The sequence below is a fragment of the Xiphophorus couchianus genome, chromosome 4, assembly GCF_001444195.1.
Source record: "Xiphophorus couchianus chromosome 4, X_couchianus-1.0, whole genome shotgun sequence".
NCBI classification, from domain to species: Eukaryota; Metazoa; Chordata; class Actinopteri; order Cyprinodontiformes; family Poeciliidae; genus Xiphophorus; species Xiphophorus couchianus.
This window is the reverse complement of record NC_040231.1, coordinates 25,188,039-25,208,280: the sequence shown is the minus strand read 5'-3', so window position 1 is coordinate 25,208,280 and position 20,242 is coordinate 25,188,039. Positions and strand designations below refer to the sequence as shown.

The 20,242-nt window shown below is 38.2% G+C and overlaps 1 protein-coding gene across 1 annotated transcript in view; it reads right to left on the bottom strand.

Moving 5' to 3' along the window:
* Nucleotides 1-17,484, bottom strand: part of map2k5 (mitogen-activated protein kinase kinase 5) — a 57,703-nt gene extending 40,219 nt beyond the window's left edge. Inside the window, exons 1-9 of the mRNA XM_028015137.1 lie at nt 17,082-17,484; nt 16,819-16,867; nt 15,356-15,423; nt 10,991-11,060; nt 8,097-8,137; nt 6,781-6,848; nt 6,630-6,678; nt 4,691-4,755; nt 99-138 (exon numbers count right to left, since the gene is read on the bottom strand). Of these exons, the coding sequence (XP_027870938.1) occupies nt 99-138; nt 4,691-4,755; nt 6,630-6,678; nt 6,781-6,848; nt 8,097-8,137; nt 10,991-11,060; nt 15,356-15,423; nt 16,819-16,867; nt 17,082-17,207 (576 nt within the window). The 5' untranslated portion in view covers nt 17,208-17,484. The remainder of the gene's footprint in view (nt 1-98; nt 139-4,690; nt 4,756-6,629; nt 6,679-6,780; nt 6,849-8,096; nt 8,138-10,990; nt 11,061-15,355; nt 15,424-16,818; nt 16,868-17,081) is intronic.
* Nucleotides 17,485-20,242: the final 2,758 nt, after the last annotated feature.

Sequence of the window (20,242 nt, the reverse complement as noted above, 5' to 3'; positions counted from 1 at the left end):
AAAGGAGACAGTAGAGTTTATTAAATCAAACACAAAATAAAACTAAGTGCAATGAAAAGACACAGTAAAGGAGTCAATACAGTCAGAGGAATTCTCACCTTCACAGCTAAAACACGCTTGCTGAGAACATGGTATGCTCTAGAGAAAGAAAAAAAAACAACAAATGGGCAAATATATTCAAATCGTAAAAATTGCCTTCCTTGCCTTTCACTGTCATTTTTAATTGTGTGAAATTAAAAGAATAACTGTATGTACAATTATTTCTTTATTGTTAGAAAGGTCATGGTCAGTTTTTAGAACCAGCTATGACTCTGTTCACTCTTGATTTAAACACAGTTAAGTTCAGTTTTTCCTTTCTATTGCACAAAAGATATGCCAAGGTCTTCGCAAACAAATCTCCACCTACTTTCAGGCTTTCATTAACGTTCTGGACAGGGAACTGTAGCAATCACTACTTTATTTGTCTAAGAATACCATATTCACTGTAATTAGCAAGTGAAATAACGTTCCAGAAAACCACAAAACTGATTTCCTTACAAAATACAGTAAAAGTAGATTTTTTTTGTTGTTCAAATCAGCAATGGCTAAGTGATTAAAACCAGATCAAGGCAACCTTTTCTCTATTCGCTCCAGACTTGAGTCTAGAGTTGCAGGTAAAGCTGCAGTCGCCGACCGGCCCCATAATGATTTAATTAGCGAACACCTTAGCAGCATGCGTCGGCTTTAGTTACAGGCCTTGAAGGTCGGTTTACAGTGGCCCCGACAATACCTCAAGAGCTCTTAACATACAGCCCTCAAGGACGAATACTGTACGACAGCTGTCGAGTGATGAAGAGGAGGTGGGTTCGGTGTACGTCACGCGGGCCAGTTGATTTGCAGGTTTAAGACATGCGATCCTTACCCAACAACATGCAGCGGGCCCTCTGTGAGTATGGTACAAAGTGTGCTTAATGTGTCCAACTTTGGGGTGTCAAATTGCTGTTTCGGCACACGCTCCTAAACTGGCCCAGAACTTTAATTAATGGCAACTATTAGAGCTGAGTTAGGTATTAACAAACAGGGCAAACACCCAATGTGGCTATCCTGTGCATGGTAACTAAAGTATGACAGAAAAACACTTTTCTAATAAAACAAAACAAAAAATGGATGATCATTTCTCATGCAGCCTAATCAAAAAGATGGAAATGAAAAGGCTGCATAATAATAAACTTAAACATTTCCTGACTTATGTGGGATGTTTGATTTCCTAAAAGGAATGTTGACCATATGCCTCATCGTGGAAGAAAGCTGATGGCCCCGTTTTCATTTTGATCTCTCTGTCCTCCTGTTAGCTACAATCAATAGTACTTAAGCATGACAGCTGCCTCTTAATTAAGAGGAGGATGTTAATTGATGCAGGACTGCAGGGGTACACATGTTATGTACCGACTTAGCCATGTGTATGAGCGATTCAGAGCAGAATTACTGCAACACCAAACGACTCGTGATTGTGATAGAGAAGTCTCCACATGCTAAGAAGAGGAGTGACACAGCAAAATAACACATAGGCAGCAATTTCAGTTTATTTAGAGTCATAAACAAAGAGATGGTTCAAAAACAGATACACTGAGATGGAAACTGTAGGTATAAATCCCACGTAAAATAGTTAAAAAGGTCAAAGATAGAACAAAAAGTACATCAGGGCTGTAAAAGAGGTCGTGACGACTGCTTGGTCAAAGCTTTATTCTCAGGCTGGCCTTGACCACCCCAGGGCCCAGCATCCTCGTATGAGTTACAGTGACAAGCTTGTGACAGCGGGAGGTTAGGGGACAAGGTTACATAGGCACCCCCACCGTCACTTCCCCCCGATCTGACCCTAGTAAATGTGCCCCATTGCCTGGATCTTATTTACACTCCAGCTTGCTCTGTAATAAAAGCTCCATCATGCAGTATTCATAGGGCCTCTCACGATGCCTCTAAACTTGGGGCTGTGGGTTACAGACACGGGCCTTTTTGGATCAGGGCTAACAGACATGCGTGTTCGGCTAGGTTACATAAATGACACTCTACCTGTGCTTCTCGCTGGCCATCCTGTCTGAAACCGACATAAATGGGTTTCAAAGAAGCCTAAATACAAACATTCATAAACTTATTATGTTTCTTCCCTCTACACAGGAACTACAAGTGTTTAACCTGTTGTCAAGACAACAACACACAGATGATTTGTCAAACTCTGAACTTGTGATTCAGACGTCCTAGTACAAATGGAACGACTTCTCCAGAGTCAAATTTCCATTGGTGTTGGATCGTTTCATCTCTGTTTGTGCTGTTAAAGTTCAAATCTAGGACCAGGACTTTATCCCATTCGTTTGCGATTAATTAATCATATACATTTTATATATATATATAAAAATCCAGAGCCAGAACCTGTGAATTTGCATGTTTCTTGTACACCTGTAAACCTGATGTAACAGCAACATCTGCAAACATCGGCCCTATGGAGGTTCATTCTTGCTTTGAAAAACGATCTGATTGGACGCTAGAAAGGGCTACCGTGTGCAAGTTGTGCTAAGAGGAGCCTATCACTAATGCTATTCAAGCCTAAAATACAATCTCAATAGATTGTATTGAGGAAATAGGGAATTAGGTTTGTAAATACAAACACTTTTCCAGGCTATTTTAGTTTTTATCCAACTTAAAAATCAAATTCAGCACTTTTCCAGACTTTAAAGACACTCTTATTTGACTTTTGCTGTAAGTGCAAATACGTCTGGATACATAAGAGGCTTGTATTATTCTGAAAGTGTTTCACTTGAACTGATTTAGATTTTACTAACAGAGACCAAGATACAATCCTAGAATCTCACAACCATTAACCAAATAGGTTTAGCCCTTCAATACACACTCTAATCAATGAGGTGAGAAAACAAAATCAATGGAGAAAATGGGCTGCGATGCTAAAGAACCAGGTGTGGGTGTCTAAGTAGATGTCGCTACAGACACAGCCAAGCAAATGTGATGTTTTAATTGCCCCGCTGGATCCATGAGTCATGTGTGTCCTTGCTAGAGTATTTATAAGCTGTAACGCCGGTCAGATTGGTGAACAGTGTGTAATAAAAAGTGGGGGGTGGAGAGGAGGCAGACTTTGATGGATGAGCAGGGTCAACGTGTGGCTGTGAAGAGCTGAAGTGTTGGTAACATTCAATCGAGTCGAAATGACTCCGGGTCATAAATAGGGTAGGAGGTTAATAGGTGGGGAGTCGTTTGCAGTTCTATTCACATGTGATGAACCCAATCTAAGCTGCACCAAACAGCAGAGACTGACAAGGATATAAGACCTTATAATGTCCGCCCACACCATGAGCGCATATGTATAAATACTCCATGAAAACACAGCGGCTCTCTAATTGAACATTACTATACAGCAGTGTGACAGAGGCCTATGATAACCTCTGGCTCATTGCGACCATGTGAACATCTTGTTCTGGATGGATTTTTGTTTGTCAACCAAATGAAAATCTATTTCATTTGTCAAATATACTGCTAAAATTTATCTCAACATCATTTCATTCACTTTGTTCCACTTACTTGATTATAAAGCGCATAAAAAACCCCTCAGTTTCACCAAAAAGTTTGTAAAGGTAGAATATAAACACATTTAGCAAAATAAACTTGGAGAGTTGGGCTCATAAACACAGCTAAGGATGATTAAATGTACCCAAATTAAATGATCAGTAGGTAATAGCTATATTAAATGGAATTTGTTTTCCTCAAGTTAAACTTTACAACAAACTTATAAATAAAGTACTCATTCGATATCAAGAGCCGCTTTATTAACCCTGTATTTTTTGTTAATCTTCTTCTTTCAACCATGTCAGTTTCAGCACCAATGCATATAGATTTTTACTGGACTAAATTGACCAGAGAATTTGTTGGGGTTGCATTATTGGCTTTCTTCAGTGCAGTGTAACCATTTCTGGTGCCAAACTGATGAACAATCCTATTCCCTTTTAACTATTAAAGGATGAAGCCTACCGAAACAATTTTAAAAGCAGTGAAAGAAGTTCAAACGGGCAAAAGACGGAAAACAAAACAAAGGGTGGTTTTGTGCCGGCGCCACGACGGGAAGATTTACAGGTTTTGCTGAGGACGGTCTGAAGCGGAGCGCTCTGTCAAGTCAAGGTTAGTCTTAGCAGTGATCAATACTTCAATCTCAATAAAACAGCTCAATTGCGGAGAATTGATGGGAAATGGAAGGAAAAGGTGGGGAGAGAAAGATAGAAGAGCAACAGAAATGCCAACCTTGTCATAACGCAGCAGGTCTGTAATACATTCGTCTACTGGATGGAGCTGTTTGCGGTGGCGGGCGGAGTGCAACTCTCCAGACCAATTAAGTCAATGGCTGTCATACCTTATAGCCCCCAAATCAATATCATATATGTTTGCAACCTTCGAGCCAGAATAAATAAGTGAAGATGGAGACACAAACCAGCCTGATAGATGTCACACCAACCACAGAGATGAATGACCAAACAGAGAATCAGAAGATGGTCGATTCTTCGCACAGCAACATGTTTTTAGTATGAAAAGTTCACATTTTAGCATAAATAAAACCATTTTAGCTGCTTGATCAGGTACTTCAATACATCTCAATCTACAGCAGGTCACTTTGTGCTTGTGATGCTGGTCCCCATGTGTGAGCAATACTCACTTATAAACTGTGCCTCCGTTTCCATGGCCAAGTTGCTCCTGATAGTGGAGGTCCTGGGCATTTATCTACAGGGCAGCAAACACATGTATGCAGGTTATGGTACTGTGGAAGTAGGGAGGACAGCGTTGTTTAGGAGAGACAGAGGGAGAGCATGCCCGTGTGAAGCAGAAGGGGCTACACTGTTATTGGAAGCCATAAACAAGCCAGGCATCAGGTCAGCCCAAGTTCAGAGACACGCAGAGAGAAAACAGAGGAGCAGCAGGAGGAGATCAATACTACACTTGCTGTCCAATTTATAAAAGGATATTGGGTTTGGGTGAGAAAGGCGGTGACTTATGGTTAGTTTAAAGCTGCCTTTTTCTCTTTTGATCATTTAAGTTCATTTGAACTGAATTAAAAAAAAAAAAACATTATTTGTCCTTTCTTGGTTTTCTTTTAAAAAATAATATATATTTTTTAACTGGATCCAAAAGAAAATCCCTAATGTGCTAAAACAAGCATTAAAGCTTCAATTCTGATTTCTGGAGAACTAAGCTGAATATACCTGGACTTTATTGATCGAAAAACAAGACAAAACAAAAAAAGACTGTTAAGACATAAACAAGCCATCAGCCAAAACATGATAATTTACTGCAAAAAATTAATTCTGGCATTCACACCAAAGGTAATTCAACACATGCGTAAAAATATTTGCAAATTGACCAGAGCCCTAACTTTTGTAGGGCATAAAAAGGAAACAGGAAAAAACAATATTCAGCAACTCATTTTTAAAGTTACACACTAGTTTTTTTTTGCTACTCAATGATGCCAAAACAACATTTATCCCTTTTTATAACGTAATTGGGACATAAAAATCTGAGGTGTTGGTCTCATTATCAAGGCAGGATACTATTTACATAATGTTGATGATGCACTCTTGTGCTCAATTGTTTCATTAAAGAATAGCTGCTTTTGTGCTTGAAATAAACTTTTGCATTTTGTATCTTAATTGTGGCATTTCTTTATATTACCTTCTGTCTTCCTTCATTGCATATAATGAGTATAAGAATGGTGTTCAACAGCAGTAATTGTCTGAGTAGAGGTGGGAGGCTCTATTGATAATACACTGTAAGCGATCATAACGTGATGATGATCTGTCAAAGCAGATAGCTTATGGGATCATCTTTAAAGGATATTCGATTCACTAAAGATCTACTCTATGTTCCCACTCAGAAACGATCATTTTCCTTATTTTCCTTTAACTTCAAACATTAACTTTTAAGCAGCTGAGATAAAATAGTTTCTGGTTTTGTGGATGAATTGGCAGAAAAACCAGGGAAAAGCCATGTGCTGACGACGGACTTAGGAAAATGAGTAAAGAGACTACAACTACTACTACAAACATTAATAGTAACAATAAAGTTAGCTGTGATAGTTGAAATAAATTTGTAAATAATAATCATGATACAAAAGTGTCATAGCTGCTTATTTTTCTAAAATACATTTTTAAATTTTAGCAGCTACAGTGCACTTTAATGATTTAGCATGCTTGCAGAGTTATATAATGCCAACTGTGTTTCGACACATGTTGACAAAATTGTTCAAACTGAATAAACTATGTTTCTAAACATTATTTCACTTTGGCTCCACTATGTTTTTTGTTCACCAGATATTATTTTATTCATGCAGATTGTGAAACAAACTGCAATTGTTTCTTTACTGTATGAAAAACAATTGCCATGATATTTTTACCACGTTAGGCAACACATCCATTAGTTCATTGGTTTACAGAAGAAACCCGAGAGGCTGAGGTCGTAATTTTCTTCCTCACAAGCAGACTAATACCTGACTATAAATGTGAGAATGAAAAATAGGTGCGTAGAAAGTTTTCAGTTGTCATAGTCTGAAAATTAGCTGCCAATACTATATTATAGAGTATATATATTTTTTGACGACTCACCTGCCCATTTGTCAAGATCGTCTTCAACTCCGCAGATGACTTCTTCAAACTGGACAAAGGAAACCAAATGTTTCTCAACTTTTCTATCCTCCAAGCAGCTGCAGCTTAACCCATGCACTGTCACATCAGCTTCATGGTGAGAAAAACTCACCTGTTGTTGGCTAAGGAGTCTGGGACAACCTGCGTGCAGTCGTTGGCTGGGTTGGGTCTCGTGTTAACCTGAAGGTGAGCAAACACAAATGTGACAAAAACAAACTAATACATGAAGCGAAAGACAAACAGATGGAAACGCAGGCGTAAATGTTCATGAACGATAAATGTGCAGTGTTTTCATAAGGAAGAGAAGCAAGAAAAGAGGTGAAGAAAGGGAAAAATCTATGTACAGTAATGTGGCTTTACACTAGAGAAAATAAAACTGATTAAAATAAATCGGCAAGTTAAGGCATTAAAATGTTATGCCTCATTGGGGACTTTATTCCCTCCTTTCTACGTCTATCCAACTGTATCTGTTTATTTAAGAGCACTTCATAATCAGCCCAGAAATATATTAAAAAGGAAAAATCAAGAGATAAGACCCTGAAAAGGGAATACTAAAAATAACTCCTAAATTGAGGTCAAAAGACCAATGTGTTGGGTTTACAAAAGCTCGGGGATTCTCCCTTTAATTAGTGCCCAGGAAAACCTCATTTAAATGCCACACAAGGTTCCTCTAAGCCAAATACTTTTGTGCTATAAAAAAAGGGAAAACATTACCAAACGACTAAAGGTTTCTGGAGAACGACATCTTCTCAAAACAGACCCTTGACCTTAAAGTAAAAAAAAAAAATAGGAAAAGGAAAAACTGACACAGTTCAGTGGGTGTTACAAAAGCTCCTCTGAGGATGGGTTAAATAAAAACACTCAGTGTTTTAGTGGGGGTTGAGTTTGTCATTGAAATGCAGATGGATGTAATATGGATCATCGGGAGAGATGGAGGAGGTGTCAAGTCATTTAACCCATGATAATTAGCAGCGACTTTCAATGGCAACATATGCCGAACATAAAAGGGGAAGGTCTGGGGAAAGGCCATTTGGGGGCTTGTAATGACAATTTCACGGTTGAACAATGACATCTTCTTATTGCCTGATTTTGCTCTAACCAACGCTGATATTCCTCCTATCTTACGGATCACGATACTCTGGAGGGGAATCAGGATTTCTCAGGAACGCCGTTATGCTAAACGACTTTCCCGAGAATCCAGAGCGACTCAGAAGGAGAAAGTCGAGCCCTCTGACAGACGGAGCCGCGTATCTCCACACATAAACATGGAAAAAGGAGAATGACTGAAAGAAAAGGAGAGCCTTGACTTCAATTGACATTTCAATAAGTGGAACACAGCATTACCAATCCATTTGACTCAACTTCCCGCCCTCCCCATCCCCCACGCTCCCCGTGTAAGGCAGCCGAAACAATTATTGAGATGGGTACCTTCAGGCCATGTATGTTCCGGATCCCTGGAGTCTTGCCGGCTGAAACAGTAATTGGTTAGATTGTAGAACACATCACTGGACCATTTACAAATGTGTTGAAAAGGAATCAGTTCTTTATAAATAATTTAAAAAAAAGAATAAGGTGATGAAATGACACGAGGGTTGGTCTGAGAATGAGAGTGACTGAGATATTGGACTCTTGAGAGAGCTGGTAAAGAAGAAAAAGAAGGAAAAAAAACAATCATAGAGTGGGAGCGGGGACATAAAGGAGAAACCAACTCTCGCAGAGTAAAAGAGACACAAAGAATGTTTTATCACTCCGCCCTTGAGGCCAGCGATCTTGTATGACTTTGAACTAACGTGGTGTTGAAAAAGTAAGTACTGGGGAAGCAAGCAAGTGTGTTAAAACCACTGAGAGAAGAAGCTACACAATGCTGGAGATAAAAGCAAATACAGAGCTAGATAATGTGTTGAGGAGAAAATGTGATCATTTCTCACTAAAAAAGTGATTATTATGTTGATATATTGGTGAAAGTAAATCAGCATCTTTCTTATCTATCACTATGGTTGTTGTTTTTCAGTAATTGCTTGATCCTTCAGCTTTTGCATTGTGAATTTCTACACGCAAAGAAGAACAAGAGAGTTTAACTACACATATCTCATAATCCATCTCAGAATCCCTGCAGACAGATGGCCTCATATCAACATCTTCCTTTTTAAATCGGTTTCCAGCAACACCCAGTGTTCAGAAAAGCTGTATGATCCCTGATCTTCTGATATCTGATGCAATCGGTATCAATCCAGCTCCAAGCGGGTGTAACACACAGTTTTTCAAGTAGGGTCTATTTCTTCTGTGGGGCAATATAAAAAGACTAACTGAGAACTAATTAGTAAGTTAGCTAATAACTAAGCTGGAAATGCAGTTCATGGATTCACCACAAAACCTCAAAAGCAACTTGATCAACTCTAAGTTTTTATATCAACTTAAACTGTTGATATAAAAATAAGAGAGTTCATGGTATTTAAGTGTTAATTGGACTCTGAAGAGATGTTGACATGACGTGGTTTTACTGTGTTTCTTCTGTCACAAATTGGGCATACACATGTAGCTGTAGTTTTAAATATGGACCTCCCATTTTGATTGGCTGTTGATCACAATGGATCAGCCTCCAGTTCCTGATCAAAGCGGTTCTTTAGTCTGACCCACTGAGAAGGCACTAGTCTATTGGAGCTAGACTTGGCTGCATGCAGCAGAGGAACCAAAGACCAGCTGATCTAACATCAGTTTAGCAAACTTAAAAAACTCATTCTATGATCTCTAGTACTTTGGCCGCTATCCTTCATCTGGAGTGAACATCAAATGCAATCACACTCCATCCAAAAGACTCAATATAGTATTATTCAATAAAGTGTGAATTCACAATAGCATTAGTACTAACCAAAAAATATTACACTTTGCGCAGTCCTTTCCAACATTAATATTCCACACTGCATACCACAGTAATGATGTTGTTTTCAATTCGAGCTGCACAATATACTGAATCACAATCGTCACTGACTGCGATATCGCAATCACCGGTTTAATGCATTATTGGGTAAGCTGTACAATTTTACGTGCTAGACATTAAAAACCATCTTTTCTGCAATATTCGGGCCATTTAGATGGACCTTTCCCCTCCTTTTTTGTCCACAACTGATAAAAATCCAACATCAGAAATTTCAGGGAGAGAGCAGGGGACATTATGAGGGTGGAAAACAGAAAGTAAAAAAGTAAAATGTATGTTAATCACAACCACTTCAATATTTCACAATGTCATGAGTCCCTGGAATGGTGCTACTCTATTTTTGATCTGTTGTAACTTTCTGCACTACTAATTTGAGCTGCAAAATGCAGCTGAATCGCAGCTGCGATGACAATATCAATGTTTGCTTTAATAAAAAGCTTGGTGGGTAACTATATAAATATACCTTCAGCTTTTACATTTTATATTCCAACAATTTACAAGCACATGTCAGTAAATTAGAATATACATTCCAATAATAAGAATCTTTAATGAGGTATTAAACACACTCTTCTTTTTACTGGAATCCCTTCCAGCAACACTTTTCAAAGACCAGATTAAGCTGAACAAACTCTTCCATGGACTCTCCCCTCGGTCGCCCCCTAGTGTGTGTATGTATCCTCTTGTATGTGACTATGTATACATTTGTTATGTGTGTACACCATATGTCAACTGTAATGTTTTATGCTTTGACCTGTGCATCTGGGCTCTGTTTGTTTGTTTGTTTATTTGTATGTTCTAAACTTTGAAAACTTAAAATAAAATGTATAAAAATAAAAAAAAACACACTCTTCTTTAAGCTATTAAATGTTTAATCTTAAAAGTCATGTTTTCATTCACTGCAAGCAGAAAATCCATCATGATTAACAAAAATAAAGGCTTGAAAAACACATTACAAGTGTTATGAACTTGCAACTGGATAAATAACGCAATATTGAACACCTTAGCTTGGAGCAGATGCTCGCATCCGACACTAATAACGTCGCCCAAAAATGCTAAATGTCACACAGTGATGGAAAGACAGATGAGAAACAGAAGAAAGAAGAAAACTGGAAAATAATTGCAATATTTATCAATATCATGCCCGTCGCAAGATTTTCTAATATTGTGAAGCCCTATTTTGTTTCCACATCTGTTAAAGATTTTAGCAAACCAGATGCAAAACTCATGGACAGAGACTGTGATGACAAAACAGTAAGAGGAAAATTTGGCTCAATGGCAACTTCTACCCTCACCTCGATGTTAAACAGCAAAATCCCTGTGGCATGTTTTCCAAATATCTTGGAGGCCTTTTTCTAACCTAGTGTGATTGTAAATTAAGACTCTGTACCTCTTGGAAAAATCTGTAGCGGGTCTGGCATCTGTCCATTCATGCGCTGTTCATTCATTGTGTTGCAGTACTAAAATCAAGAAGAAAAAAATAACATATTTAAGAATAATACTGGCTTGAATATTAATGCACAAAAGACAATTTAAGCATCCTTGAATGCTTCTAGAATAGTTAGGTTAAAATTTGAGGAAAAGAGATGTTTTTCTAGCTAGGTTAGGATAAGTCCAAAGCATCTTCAAAAAAATAAAATAAAATAAAAGTGAGCATGCTGTGCTGAAATCTGTTGCCGATGAGGTCCAATGCCCTGTGGGCTTGTTCTGAGGGAGTGTAGCATTAACCCTTTTCTCCTCCAGGTCAGCAGCTCACCAAACACTCATATCCTACAGGACTAACACAAGCAGACGCACTCTGGAGCCTTTCAGCTGCTTGCCAAGGCAATGCAATAATTGATGTTTCAGTTAAACAAACCATCTGTTAAAGTGTGAGCCTCTGCGCATGGAAACGTGTGTGTGTGTGGGTGTGTGCATTTGAGTTTTCCTTTCCAGGATTTCTATCCAAACGCCTAAAAATACCAAAAACATTGCAATGTTTGTATGTAGAGGAAACCTACATGAGTTCATTGTGTTTAATTTTCTATCCAGTGTGAATAAGGCAGTCGCCACAGCAATATGTAAATCTGCTCTCTCATTGTGAAGGAGGGAGGGAGGACGATGGGACCGGCTTGGATGGGAATGGATCAGAATGGCTACCCAAGTGGCACAGCTGTTATTAAAAGGCCTATTTATCACTGTCAGATCCCCTCCTCGCTCCTAGCCCTCTGCATTTACCCTCCAGCACTTTCACTAGGCCACATCTGAACAATACGGCCTAATACCAAAAAAAAAAAGAAGAAGAAGAAAGAGGGAAAAAAAATGCAATGTGTGTTGAGGTTGTGGGAGCAGATTGGGCTTCATGTACCTTTAATTTTCCGCTCAGCTGGCTTATTGATTAAAGCCGCAATTACCACCTAATCTTTAGTAGGTGTGTTATTAAAAGACACTCTCCATTGTTGGCCAATAACTAAACAGTGTCCGAACTCAAACGGTATCGCTAAGCCTTAAGGGACACACGAGAGAAGTGTGGGTCTCATCATCATTAGCAGAGTAAGGGGAAAGGGGAGTAAAAACGATGGAATTAGAGTCACTAACTCCAGGGGGAGCCGCATGAGGAGTGGATGGGGGGAACGGGAGGTCACATGTTTTATTTTAGCACCTGACATAGGCCAGTCTTTAACTTTGAACAGGGGCGTCTGTCTTTCAAGGTGTCGAACAATGATTAGAGATGCCTGGAAGTCGAGCCGGTCTCACAGGAGCATGCAGCAGCAATCAATGTTTGCAAAGAAGTGGAAGACTTTTTAGAACAGATGCCCTCTGCACACTCCCGTTAATTAACTTGTGAATTTGAGCATTAATTTGAGCAACCAGAAGTGTCATTTTTTTTTGGCAAGCAGAGATCTTGGGAAAGAAAAATTGATTTTGAAAATGTTTAAAAGTAATTATATTCTCCCCACCCCAAAATCAGAAGTATCCAGACAGACACGCCTGCATTCACAAAGTGACAGACTAAATGAATTACCCCACCTCTGACCCAACATGCTGTTTCCTGTAATTCCTATTAATTTCACATAATGGCTGTCTGCTCACCTGGAATTAATAACACTGAAGTCAAAATCCACTGGGATATCTGCGGAGGGCCAAGTGGCAACCACAGCAAACAACCACAAACGGAAAAAAAAAAAATGCATTTAAAGTACATGTACTTGAGTGGTTTAAATTATATTCCAGTGTGTTCGGTATTTTCCAGGTGATCAGCAGCTTTTGTACATCGGGCAGTCCCATGAGTGGAAAGCCATTACAGAACTCCTGGACTCATTTGGCAAAAATTCATGAACAAATGAGTTTTTAAATGTGTGGGCACAGAAGTGCAGCATGAATACTTAATATTTGTGCTTGGTAGAAAGCTTGGAGGTCAGAGTCGTATATTATGTTCAGCTACGTCACATCTGTATAAAGCACTAAGTGCATGACAAAATGCTCGGAATATGATTGGCACCAATAAATAAAAAGAGAAAGAAAATATATGCAGAGTTCCTACATGTTTACATTGTAAGCCAAAATTCTTTCTGACTCAAATCTCTCAAAAGTTCTTAGTCCCTTTTTGGCTACATTTTATAAATGTAGAGCAAATACTCATGCTTTGCTAGGACTTCAAATATGGAACCTGTGAATACAATATTGGGATGGATTATGGATGTGGATGGAGAAACATACTGCAATGATGTTTAAAATATATACATGTGGGCGTGCCGTGGTGGCGTAGTGGTTAGCGCGACCCATATTGGAGGCCTTGAGTCCTCGACGCGGCCGTCGCGGGTTCGACTCCCAGACCCGACGATATTTGCCGCATGTCTTCCCCCCTCTCCTTCCCAGTTTCCTGTCAGCCTACTGTCGTATAAGGGACACTAGAGCCCACAAAAAAGACCCCCTGAAGGGGTAAAAAAAAATAAAAATATATATATATATACAGTGCAGACCAAACGTTTGGACACACCTGTGTGTCCAAACACTTTCTCATTGAATTCAATGAGAAAGTGTGTCCAAACTTTTGGTCTGTACTGTATATATATATATATACATATGGAGCAAAGCATACATAGACATGAAAAATGACTTCAGAGAGACTTGACTTCCTAAATTGACACTTTGAAATTGAATTCTGTGTCTTTAAGAAGCTCCTGCTCTTTCCAAGACTCCGCCTTCAGCACGTCATCACAGCAATTTTTCTCCAGTATGTTGTCTACAGCCTTTTTTAACGAGTGTTAGACTGAGAAGTAGTTTGTAAAAAGTTAATTTTTCATAATACTGGGTTTTGTGATTTATGCCCATTTGGAAGAAATCAGGTACACTATTAGATGACTAAGATCTGCTGTTAGATCCCTGTTGTTGTATCAACCTTCCAGACCTCTCAGGTCTTCTGGTTCTGCTCTGCATCCCCAGAACCAGAACCAAACAAGGAGAAGCAGCTTTCAGCATCTATGCACCACAAATTTGGAACAAACTTCCAGAAAACTGTAAAACAGCTGAAACACTGACTTCCTTTAAATCTAGACTGAAAACCCACCTGTTTAGAATTGTATTTGAAATGTGATCAATTACAAATGTATTGATGGAACTTGACTTAATGTCGTGTTTTGATTGTTGATTCTATGTTGCATTGTGTTTCTGTGTTTGATATGATGTAAAGCACTTTGAAATGCCTTGCTGCTGAAATGTGCTATACAAATAAAATTTGATTTGATTTGACTAGTTGAGAAATTTTGGTCAATCAGGAATCAATATGTATTCTATATCAAAATGTGCAGTTTACTACCATTTCTGATTGATTGTCCAGATTGTTTGAATACTCAGCTTTTAAATTATGTTAAGTCTCTGTTTTGAATGGTGGATAAAATACATAAAACAGGACACACCACACATAGGACAAAATGGCAGAAGTACCACTCTGATAGCACCAAGTAAAACATGATTGTGGCTTAGGTCAATACTTTTTCCATCTCATACTAGCATCTGCCTCCTTGCTTGTCTAATCACATTGCTACCCTATGCTGCATAATGATTAAAAAGCAACCACAAGTGATAAAAATGGCCAAAAAAACAAGGAGTGTAAATTGTGCCTGTGGCAGTAGCAGCATCATTGTGAGCTGATGGGGGGTAAAAGACATCCACAGATGAAAGTAGATTTTGAACAATTCTGCAGCCCAGGGGGGCTGCTCTTTAATGAGGCAAAACTTTAACTACTGAATAATAAATAATAAAAATTGACAGTTCATTTAGCTTTCAGTGTACCTCATACAGAAACTCATTACATGCCATTACTCTTACTGTCCGTGGCATGATCAGTAACTATGGTGGAATAGAAAAATACACTGAATTAGACGGCATCTCTGAGAGGGTAGCTGTGTTATTGTGTATGAGAGCATTTCTGCTGCCTACAACTTCGGTTTTAAAGACGGTTTTACCAAACTACTTGAGCTCTAGTTGTGTTATATTTATTTCAAGTTTCCAGCTCATAGATGTTAACTCAAATATTATGGAAAAAGTTACATTTATTAATATGATCGATTATTTATCTGTCCTTAAAATACTTTCTAACAAACATGTCACTTTGCACACTAGACATGGACAGTTATTAAAGTCAGTTGAATCTGATCGTTTACCTATAAGGACAAACATGAATTGGATAGTTTGACATTTCACGTACATGGTGCACAGATATAACAACAATTAATAAAGTGTTGTTTTCATGTATTTTCATTTATATACTCACATATGACAGCATAGCTTTGAGTTCTTCGTCACTTCTTACAGTAATTCTGTCTCCCACCTCATCTTCATCTAAACAAAAAAGGGAAACGCAAACAGAACGGTGAGTCATAGATTATAAGACTAAGTATGTTAAATTAAGCATAATAAAAATTGAGCCTCCACATACACACTTTGAGAGCTGATGATTATATTCAATGACTACCGCCTGCTTATAATGTTCCCTGAGGAACTGACGTAACATGAATACAAAAGATAACAATCATCAGGATAAGGTTAGTCATAGTTAAGTTGGTTTAATCAGTTTTGTTAAGACAGTCAAATAGTCCAAATGATTAAAACATCAATGGAAAAAGAGGATAATATCAAAAAGTAAATCTTATCTTATGTGTCAGACTGAATTAATTATTATGAATGTGTTTTCTTTACAGAACCATGAAGAGAAATAAATAGATAAATACGCTACGGGGTTGAAACAGATGTAGGTGCACTGCTGCACCATTATGGGATCTGCTGAATGGACTTCCTGAACTTAGACACATCGTCTTTCTGCTGTTCTATCAAGTTAATAAATGTCTGAGGAAAGTTTTAGATCAACATTTGACATACTGTCAGTACACCTGTTTGTGTTCATCATATTGACTTTGGGCAACATTCTGCTTTTTTTAAATGTATTTACAGATTTGAATGTGCATGCAAACTAATCAAACTCTTATAAACTCACACATAATATTTACAGCTAATACATGCATATGTTGTAACAATGCATGTATTGATCAAATTCTGAGTACTGAGTTCATGTTTTTATCCTCGGGATGAAATCAAAATTTATGCTTTTCATTAAGTTACATTATAATTCTGCACACTACTAGTGTTACTAAATGTTCTTCTACAGTAACACACCACACTGTTCCTTATTTAAATATACAAATTCGAAGTTTATTAATGCTTTGGATACAGAGAACTGCCATTGTTCAACAATAAAAGCAACCCTCAAAAGTGCAACTTGCTAAATAATTATGCACACAGTAAAAGTACAAATTAGCTGGACTCTTTTGTTGATTTATTCTGGTGTTGTTCTGTCACTCAGTGAGACTCTGTCAACATACCAACACTGTTAATGTATGTAAGCATTGATACCGATGCAAAACCATTATAAAACAAAATAGCAATGGGACAGTAATATTCATCCAGTTTGATACAGTAAGACAATAGACTTCAATGGCATGTGGTTTCTCCTAACCTCTTCACAAACAGTCTGATATGAATCTCATTTAGTGACAGACAGTTAGCATCATGCAAAGGCAGAAATATAGAAATCTGAGCTACTAAATAAACTCGAATTTTATAATAGTTATCTACACAGGCTGTTTCCAGGGAGGAATGTTTTAGTGCTGTGGTTGTTTTAGTGCTGTGTATTAGACCAACAGTGTTGGTCTAATACTACAAATAGAAACAGGAACTTACATTCAAACGCCGTGACAGTGGCTTCAGGCATCACGTCTCTGATTGCGACCTAAAATGTTTGGCAGAGTGAATTACAAGGATTTTAACTAGAATAACAGCGATTTATTATAATAATGACACCTCCTGAGATTTTACAAGTTTAGAGAAAAATACATGTATAAGAGCTCGATACGCTCATATAGAACAGATATAGGTGTTTCTGTCTGGATTCAAATGACATAAATGTAGAAAAACTGTGTTTTCTATTAGCTAGACTGACTCACCAGCAAGTCGTTGAAGTTCAACACAGATGGATAGTCCACAGACGAGTCCATGTCCCCTAAAGGTGTCTTTATACGGATTACTATCGGCTCGGTGTCCATTTCCACAGGATGATTTAAAATGAGCATAAAAACGGAAGCATGAACCTCATAATCCTCCTCGGTTGTCAGGAAGCTAGCGAGCTAATTTCCTGCAATGCTTCTCCCCAATTAAAGTGGCGTGAAAATGTAAAAGACGGAGCTGATTCACAAATGTCGCGACATATCACCTGGAAACCCTCAGACTGGAAACTAAATGTGTTTTTCTTTTGAGCTCCGAAGTAAACTTTTATGTAAGAACACAGGATATGTTTTGCTAGGCAGCTAATTTTAAGGAAACAGCACGTACAGCGTTTCCGAATCAACATCCGCTCAGGGAATTTCAAAATAAGAGACGCATTTGGAACATCTAAACTTTCTGAAGTTCTCTAAGATTTTTCAAATGAATAACATAGCTCAAATGTTATGTTCGGTTTAAGATCATTTAAAAAATATTTTAGATAATTAACCTTTTTATTCTTAAAAATAAATTAGCTATTTGGGAATAAATATATTACATTTCATCTCGGTTTAGGAGTTTTGAAATTAATAATTTCTGAAGTTACACATTTCACCTGAGTAAGGAACTCACTGTAGCGCAGCAGTTTTAAACGGCTTTGCATGATAATCCGTGTTGAATTTTCTGACTTTCTAGTGTTCCTTTTGCATTTGCTTGTGACTCACCTGGCGCAAAGTTACTCTTCTTCTACTTCTTCCTTCTTTAGTTTTTAATGACAGCTTGCATTACTCCCGTCTCTTGAGTCAATGGTTCGGTTAATTATACAGTAGTATATTTTAATTCAGTGCCATTATCCACTGCATGGCGTATCTCTAATTTCTCTAGGGGTTGTCCATCTTCTGTCCAAAAAGCATACTTGTTAGATAAACTGGACAATCTAAATGGATAAAGAAGGATGAAACGTTTTGGTCACTATAGTAACGAGATAAAAACTGTTATCATAAATAAATGACAGCTCTAAAGATGTTTGTGTTGCCTAAATATCCCTGTTTATGCAGCTGATTTATCTTTTGATCCTAGAGGAGAACAAATATTTTTAATAAATTCAACAAGCAAATCAAGATTTATTTATTTTTTTGTAAAAATTTGATCCACACTGCCATGGTAACTGCAGTTGAAAACTGCACCAATTTTTGCTCCTTTTTCACATCATTAACACAGCATTTGTATTTAAAGGTTTCCACTTGGCATCAGTCGTTAGAGCTTAATTGAAAGTAAAACAAAGGAGCACTTAAAACTGTTGTTGATTACGGCCTTATGATTGAGGAGCAGCGGCTCCGTGCAGCTTTGATTGCACTTCTAACAACAAGGCATCGATCTTTGGACAAAGGGAAGTCTCATCTTGTGTTAATTTACAGCACACTGATCCCAGATCTGATACCTGACTCTGTTGACCTGGGTTATGTGTAATGATAAGAACTTGTTAAAGCCTGCTCTTTCTCCCTATTCCTCCGATCTGGCAGAAATGTGCCACTTGAAATCGTATCCCTGGGGCTTGTGTGCTCTGTCAGGCACCGTGGTAGGTTGGGTTTCAAGTAGGTTACAAAGCAACCTTTCCCACCCCTGATTGGCCTGGGGATGAACTTTTCAACCAAATGTTTTCATCTCAAGAAAGCTGAAAGGAAACCATCCAAATTAACTATGGTGTAAACGGTTTCTGTCTACTTACCACAGACTCAAACAGACACACAAACGTTACGGGTCTATTGACTCTTTCTGAACTAATCTCATCACTTATACCTGCACCAACAGCTGGGCTAAAGACCCATTGATTTCCATGTAACGCCTGAAATTATTACTTTGCCTAATTGTTACGGGAGAGTAAAGGGGAAACAAGGCAGGGCCATCAAGCATTCTGATTAATGCCTCCACCAGCAGTGCCCTCTGATGAAAAGCACAGGATCTATATGGCACTTTGTCAAACATACTCTCCCAGGGCTTGACGTTAGGTCCTTCTGCTTTAGGGGCCAGCCAGTATGAAGCGCAGTCAGCAATCCACATTATCAGAAATCAAACTCCTGACTTAGCTCGGAGGGGAAAGTGGAAAAGGAAGGCCAGCATTCGCTGTCTGGTAATTAAGAGCCATTTTATCAGAGCTCCTCTTTTGCTGCATGCTTTTCCGCCCCTTGCTATTGACAAGCTGCTTAGCACAAAGTGAGTTCAGTTTGACTCTAAATATATGAGGCACACTTATTTAACTTTCTCAGCAAAGAGGGAAATGCAAGTAAACAAGACAGAAATAAAGCTGTCTGGCAAGGCTGCCTCTTTATGTTATGTTTTGTTTATGGCCATGTAGTGTGTGTGTTAGCTGCTTCTTACTTCCTGCCCCCCTTCTCCTGCAGATTATTATTGTTTCATTGGTCTGCTCAAATGTATTGGTAGGCTTGTTGTGTTTATTGATGAGTGAACTGCTGTCTTCTTTTACTGTAGCGCTACTATAAAAGATCTTGAAATGCTATTTGTCTGCTCATTAAGAATCGATCATCGCATCACATATTAAGTCCAACCTAATAGATTTAATTATGATATTCCCCTTCACATCATCTGTAATTATTCAAGTACCAAGAAAAATCATTTGCCCCAGCAGATTGTTTCTGTTTGGTTTTTTGTAATGCTGAACCAGATCATCAAAGTAATTTCAGTAGCTATCTGACAAAGATAACTTGAGCAAATAAGACCTCCATATTATAAATTATGATAACATTGATATGGAAGAATTCTGTTATGCTCTTTTTTACACAAGAGACTTAGATTTAAGTTCAGACTAGGCTAATACAAAATCTTAATTGTGTTTTTTGAGACTTTACCTTTGTAGTTTGGATCACTGTCCTGCCACATAGTAACCCATGTATACATCAATTTAATGTCATGGACTGATGGCTGAACATCTCTCTTCAGGACTTTTGGTTTTTCGGGTTATGGCAAGTTTTCCTGGTCAGGTAGCAGCAGAGCATCCCCAAACCATGACACTACTGCCATCGTACTTGACAGTACAATCTTATTTTGAAATGATTTGTTAGTTTTACACCAGATGTAACAGGACACAAGACTTCCAAAAAGTTCCACT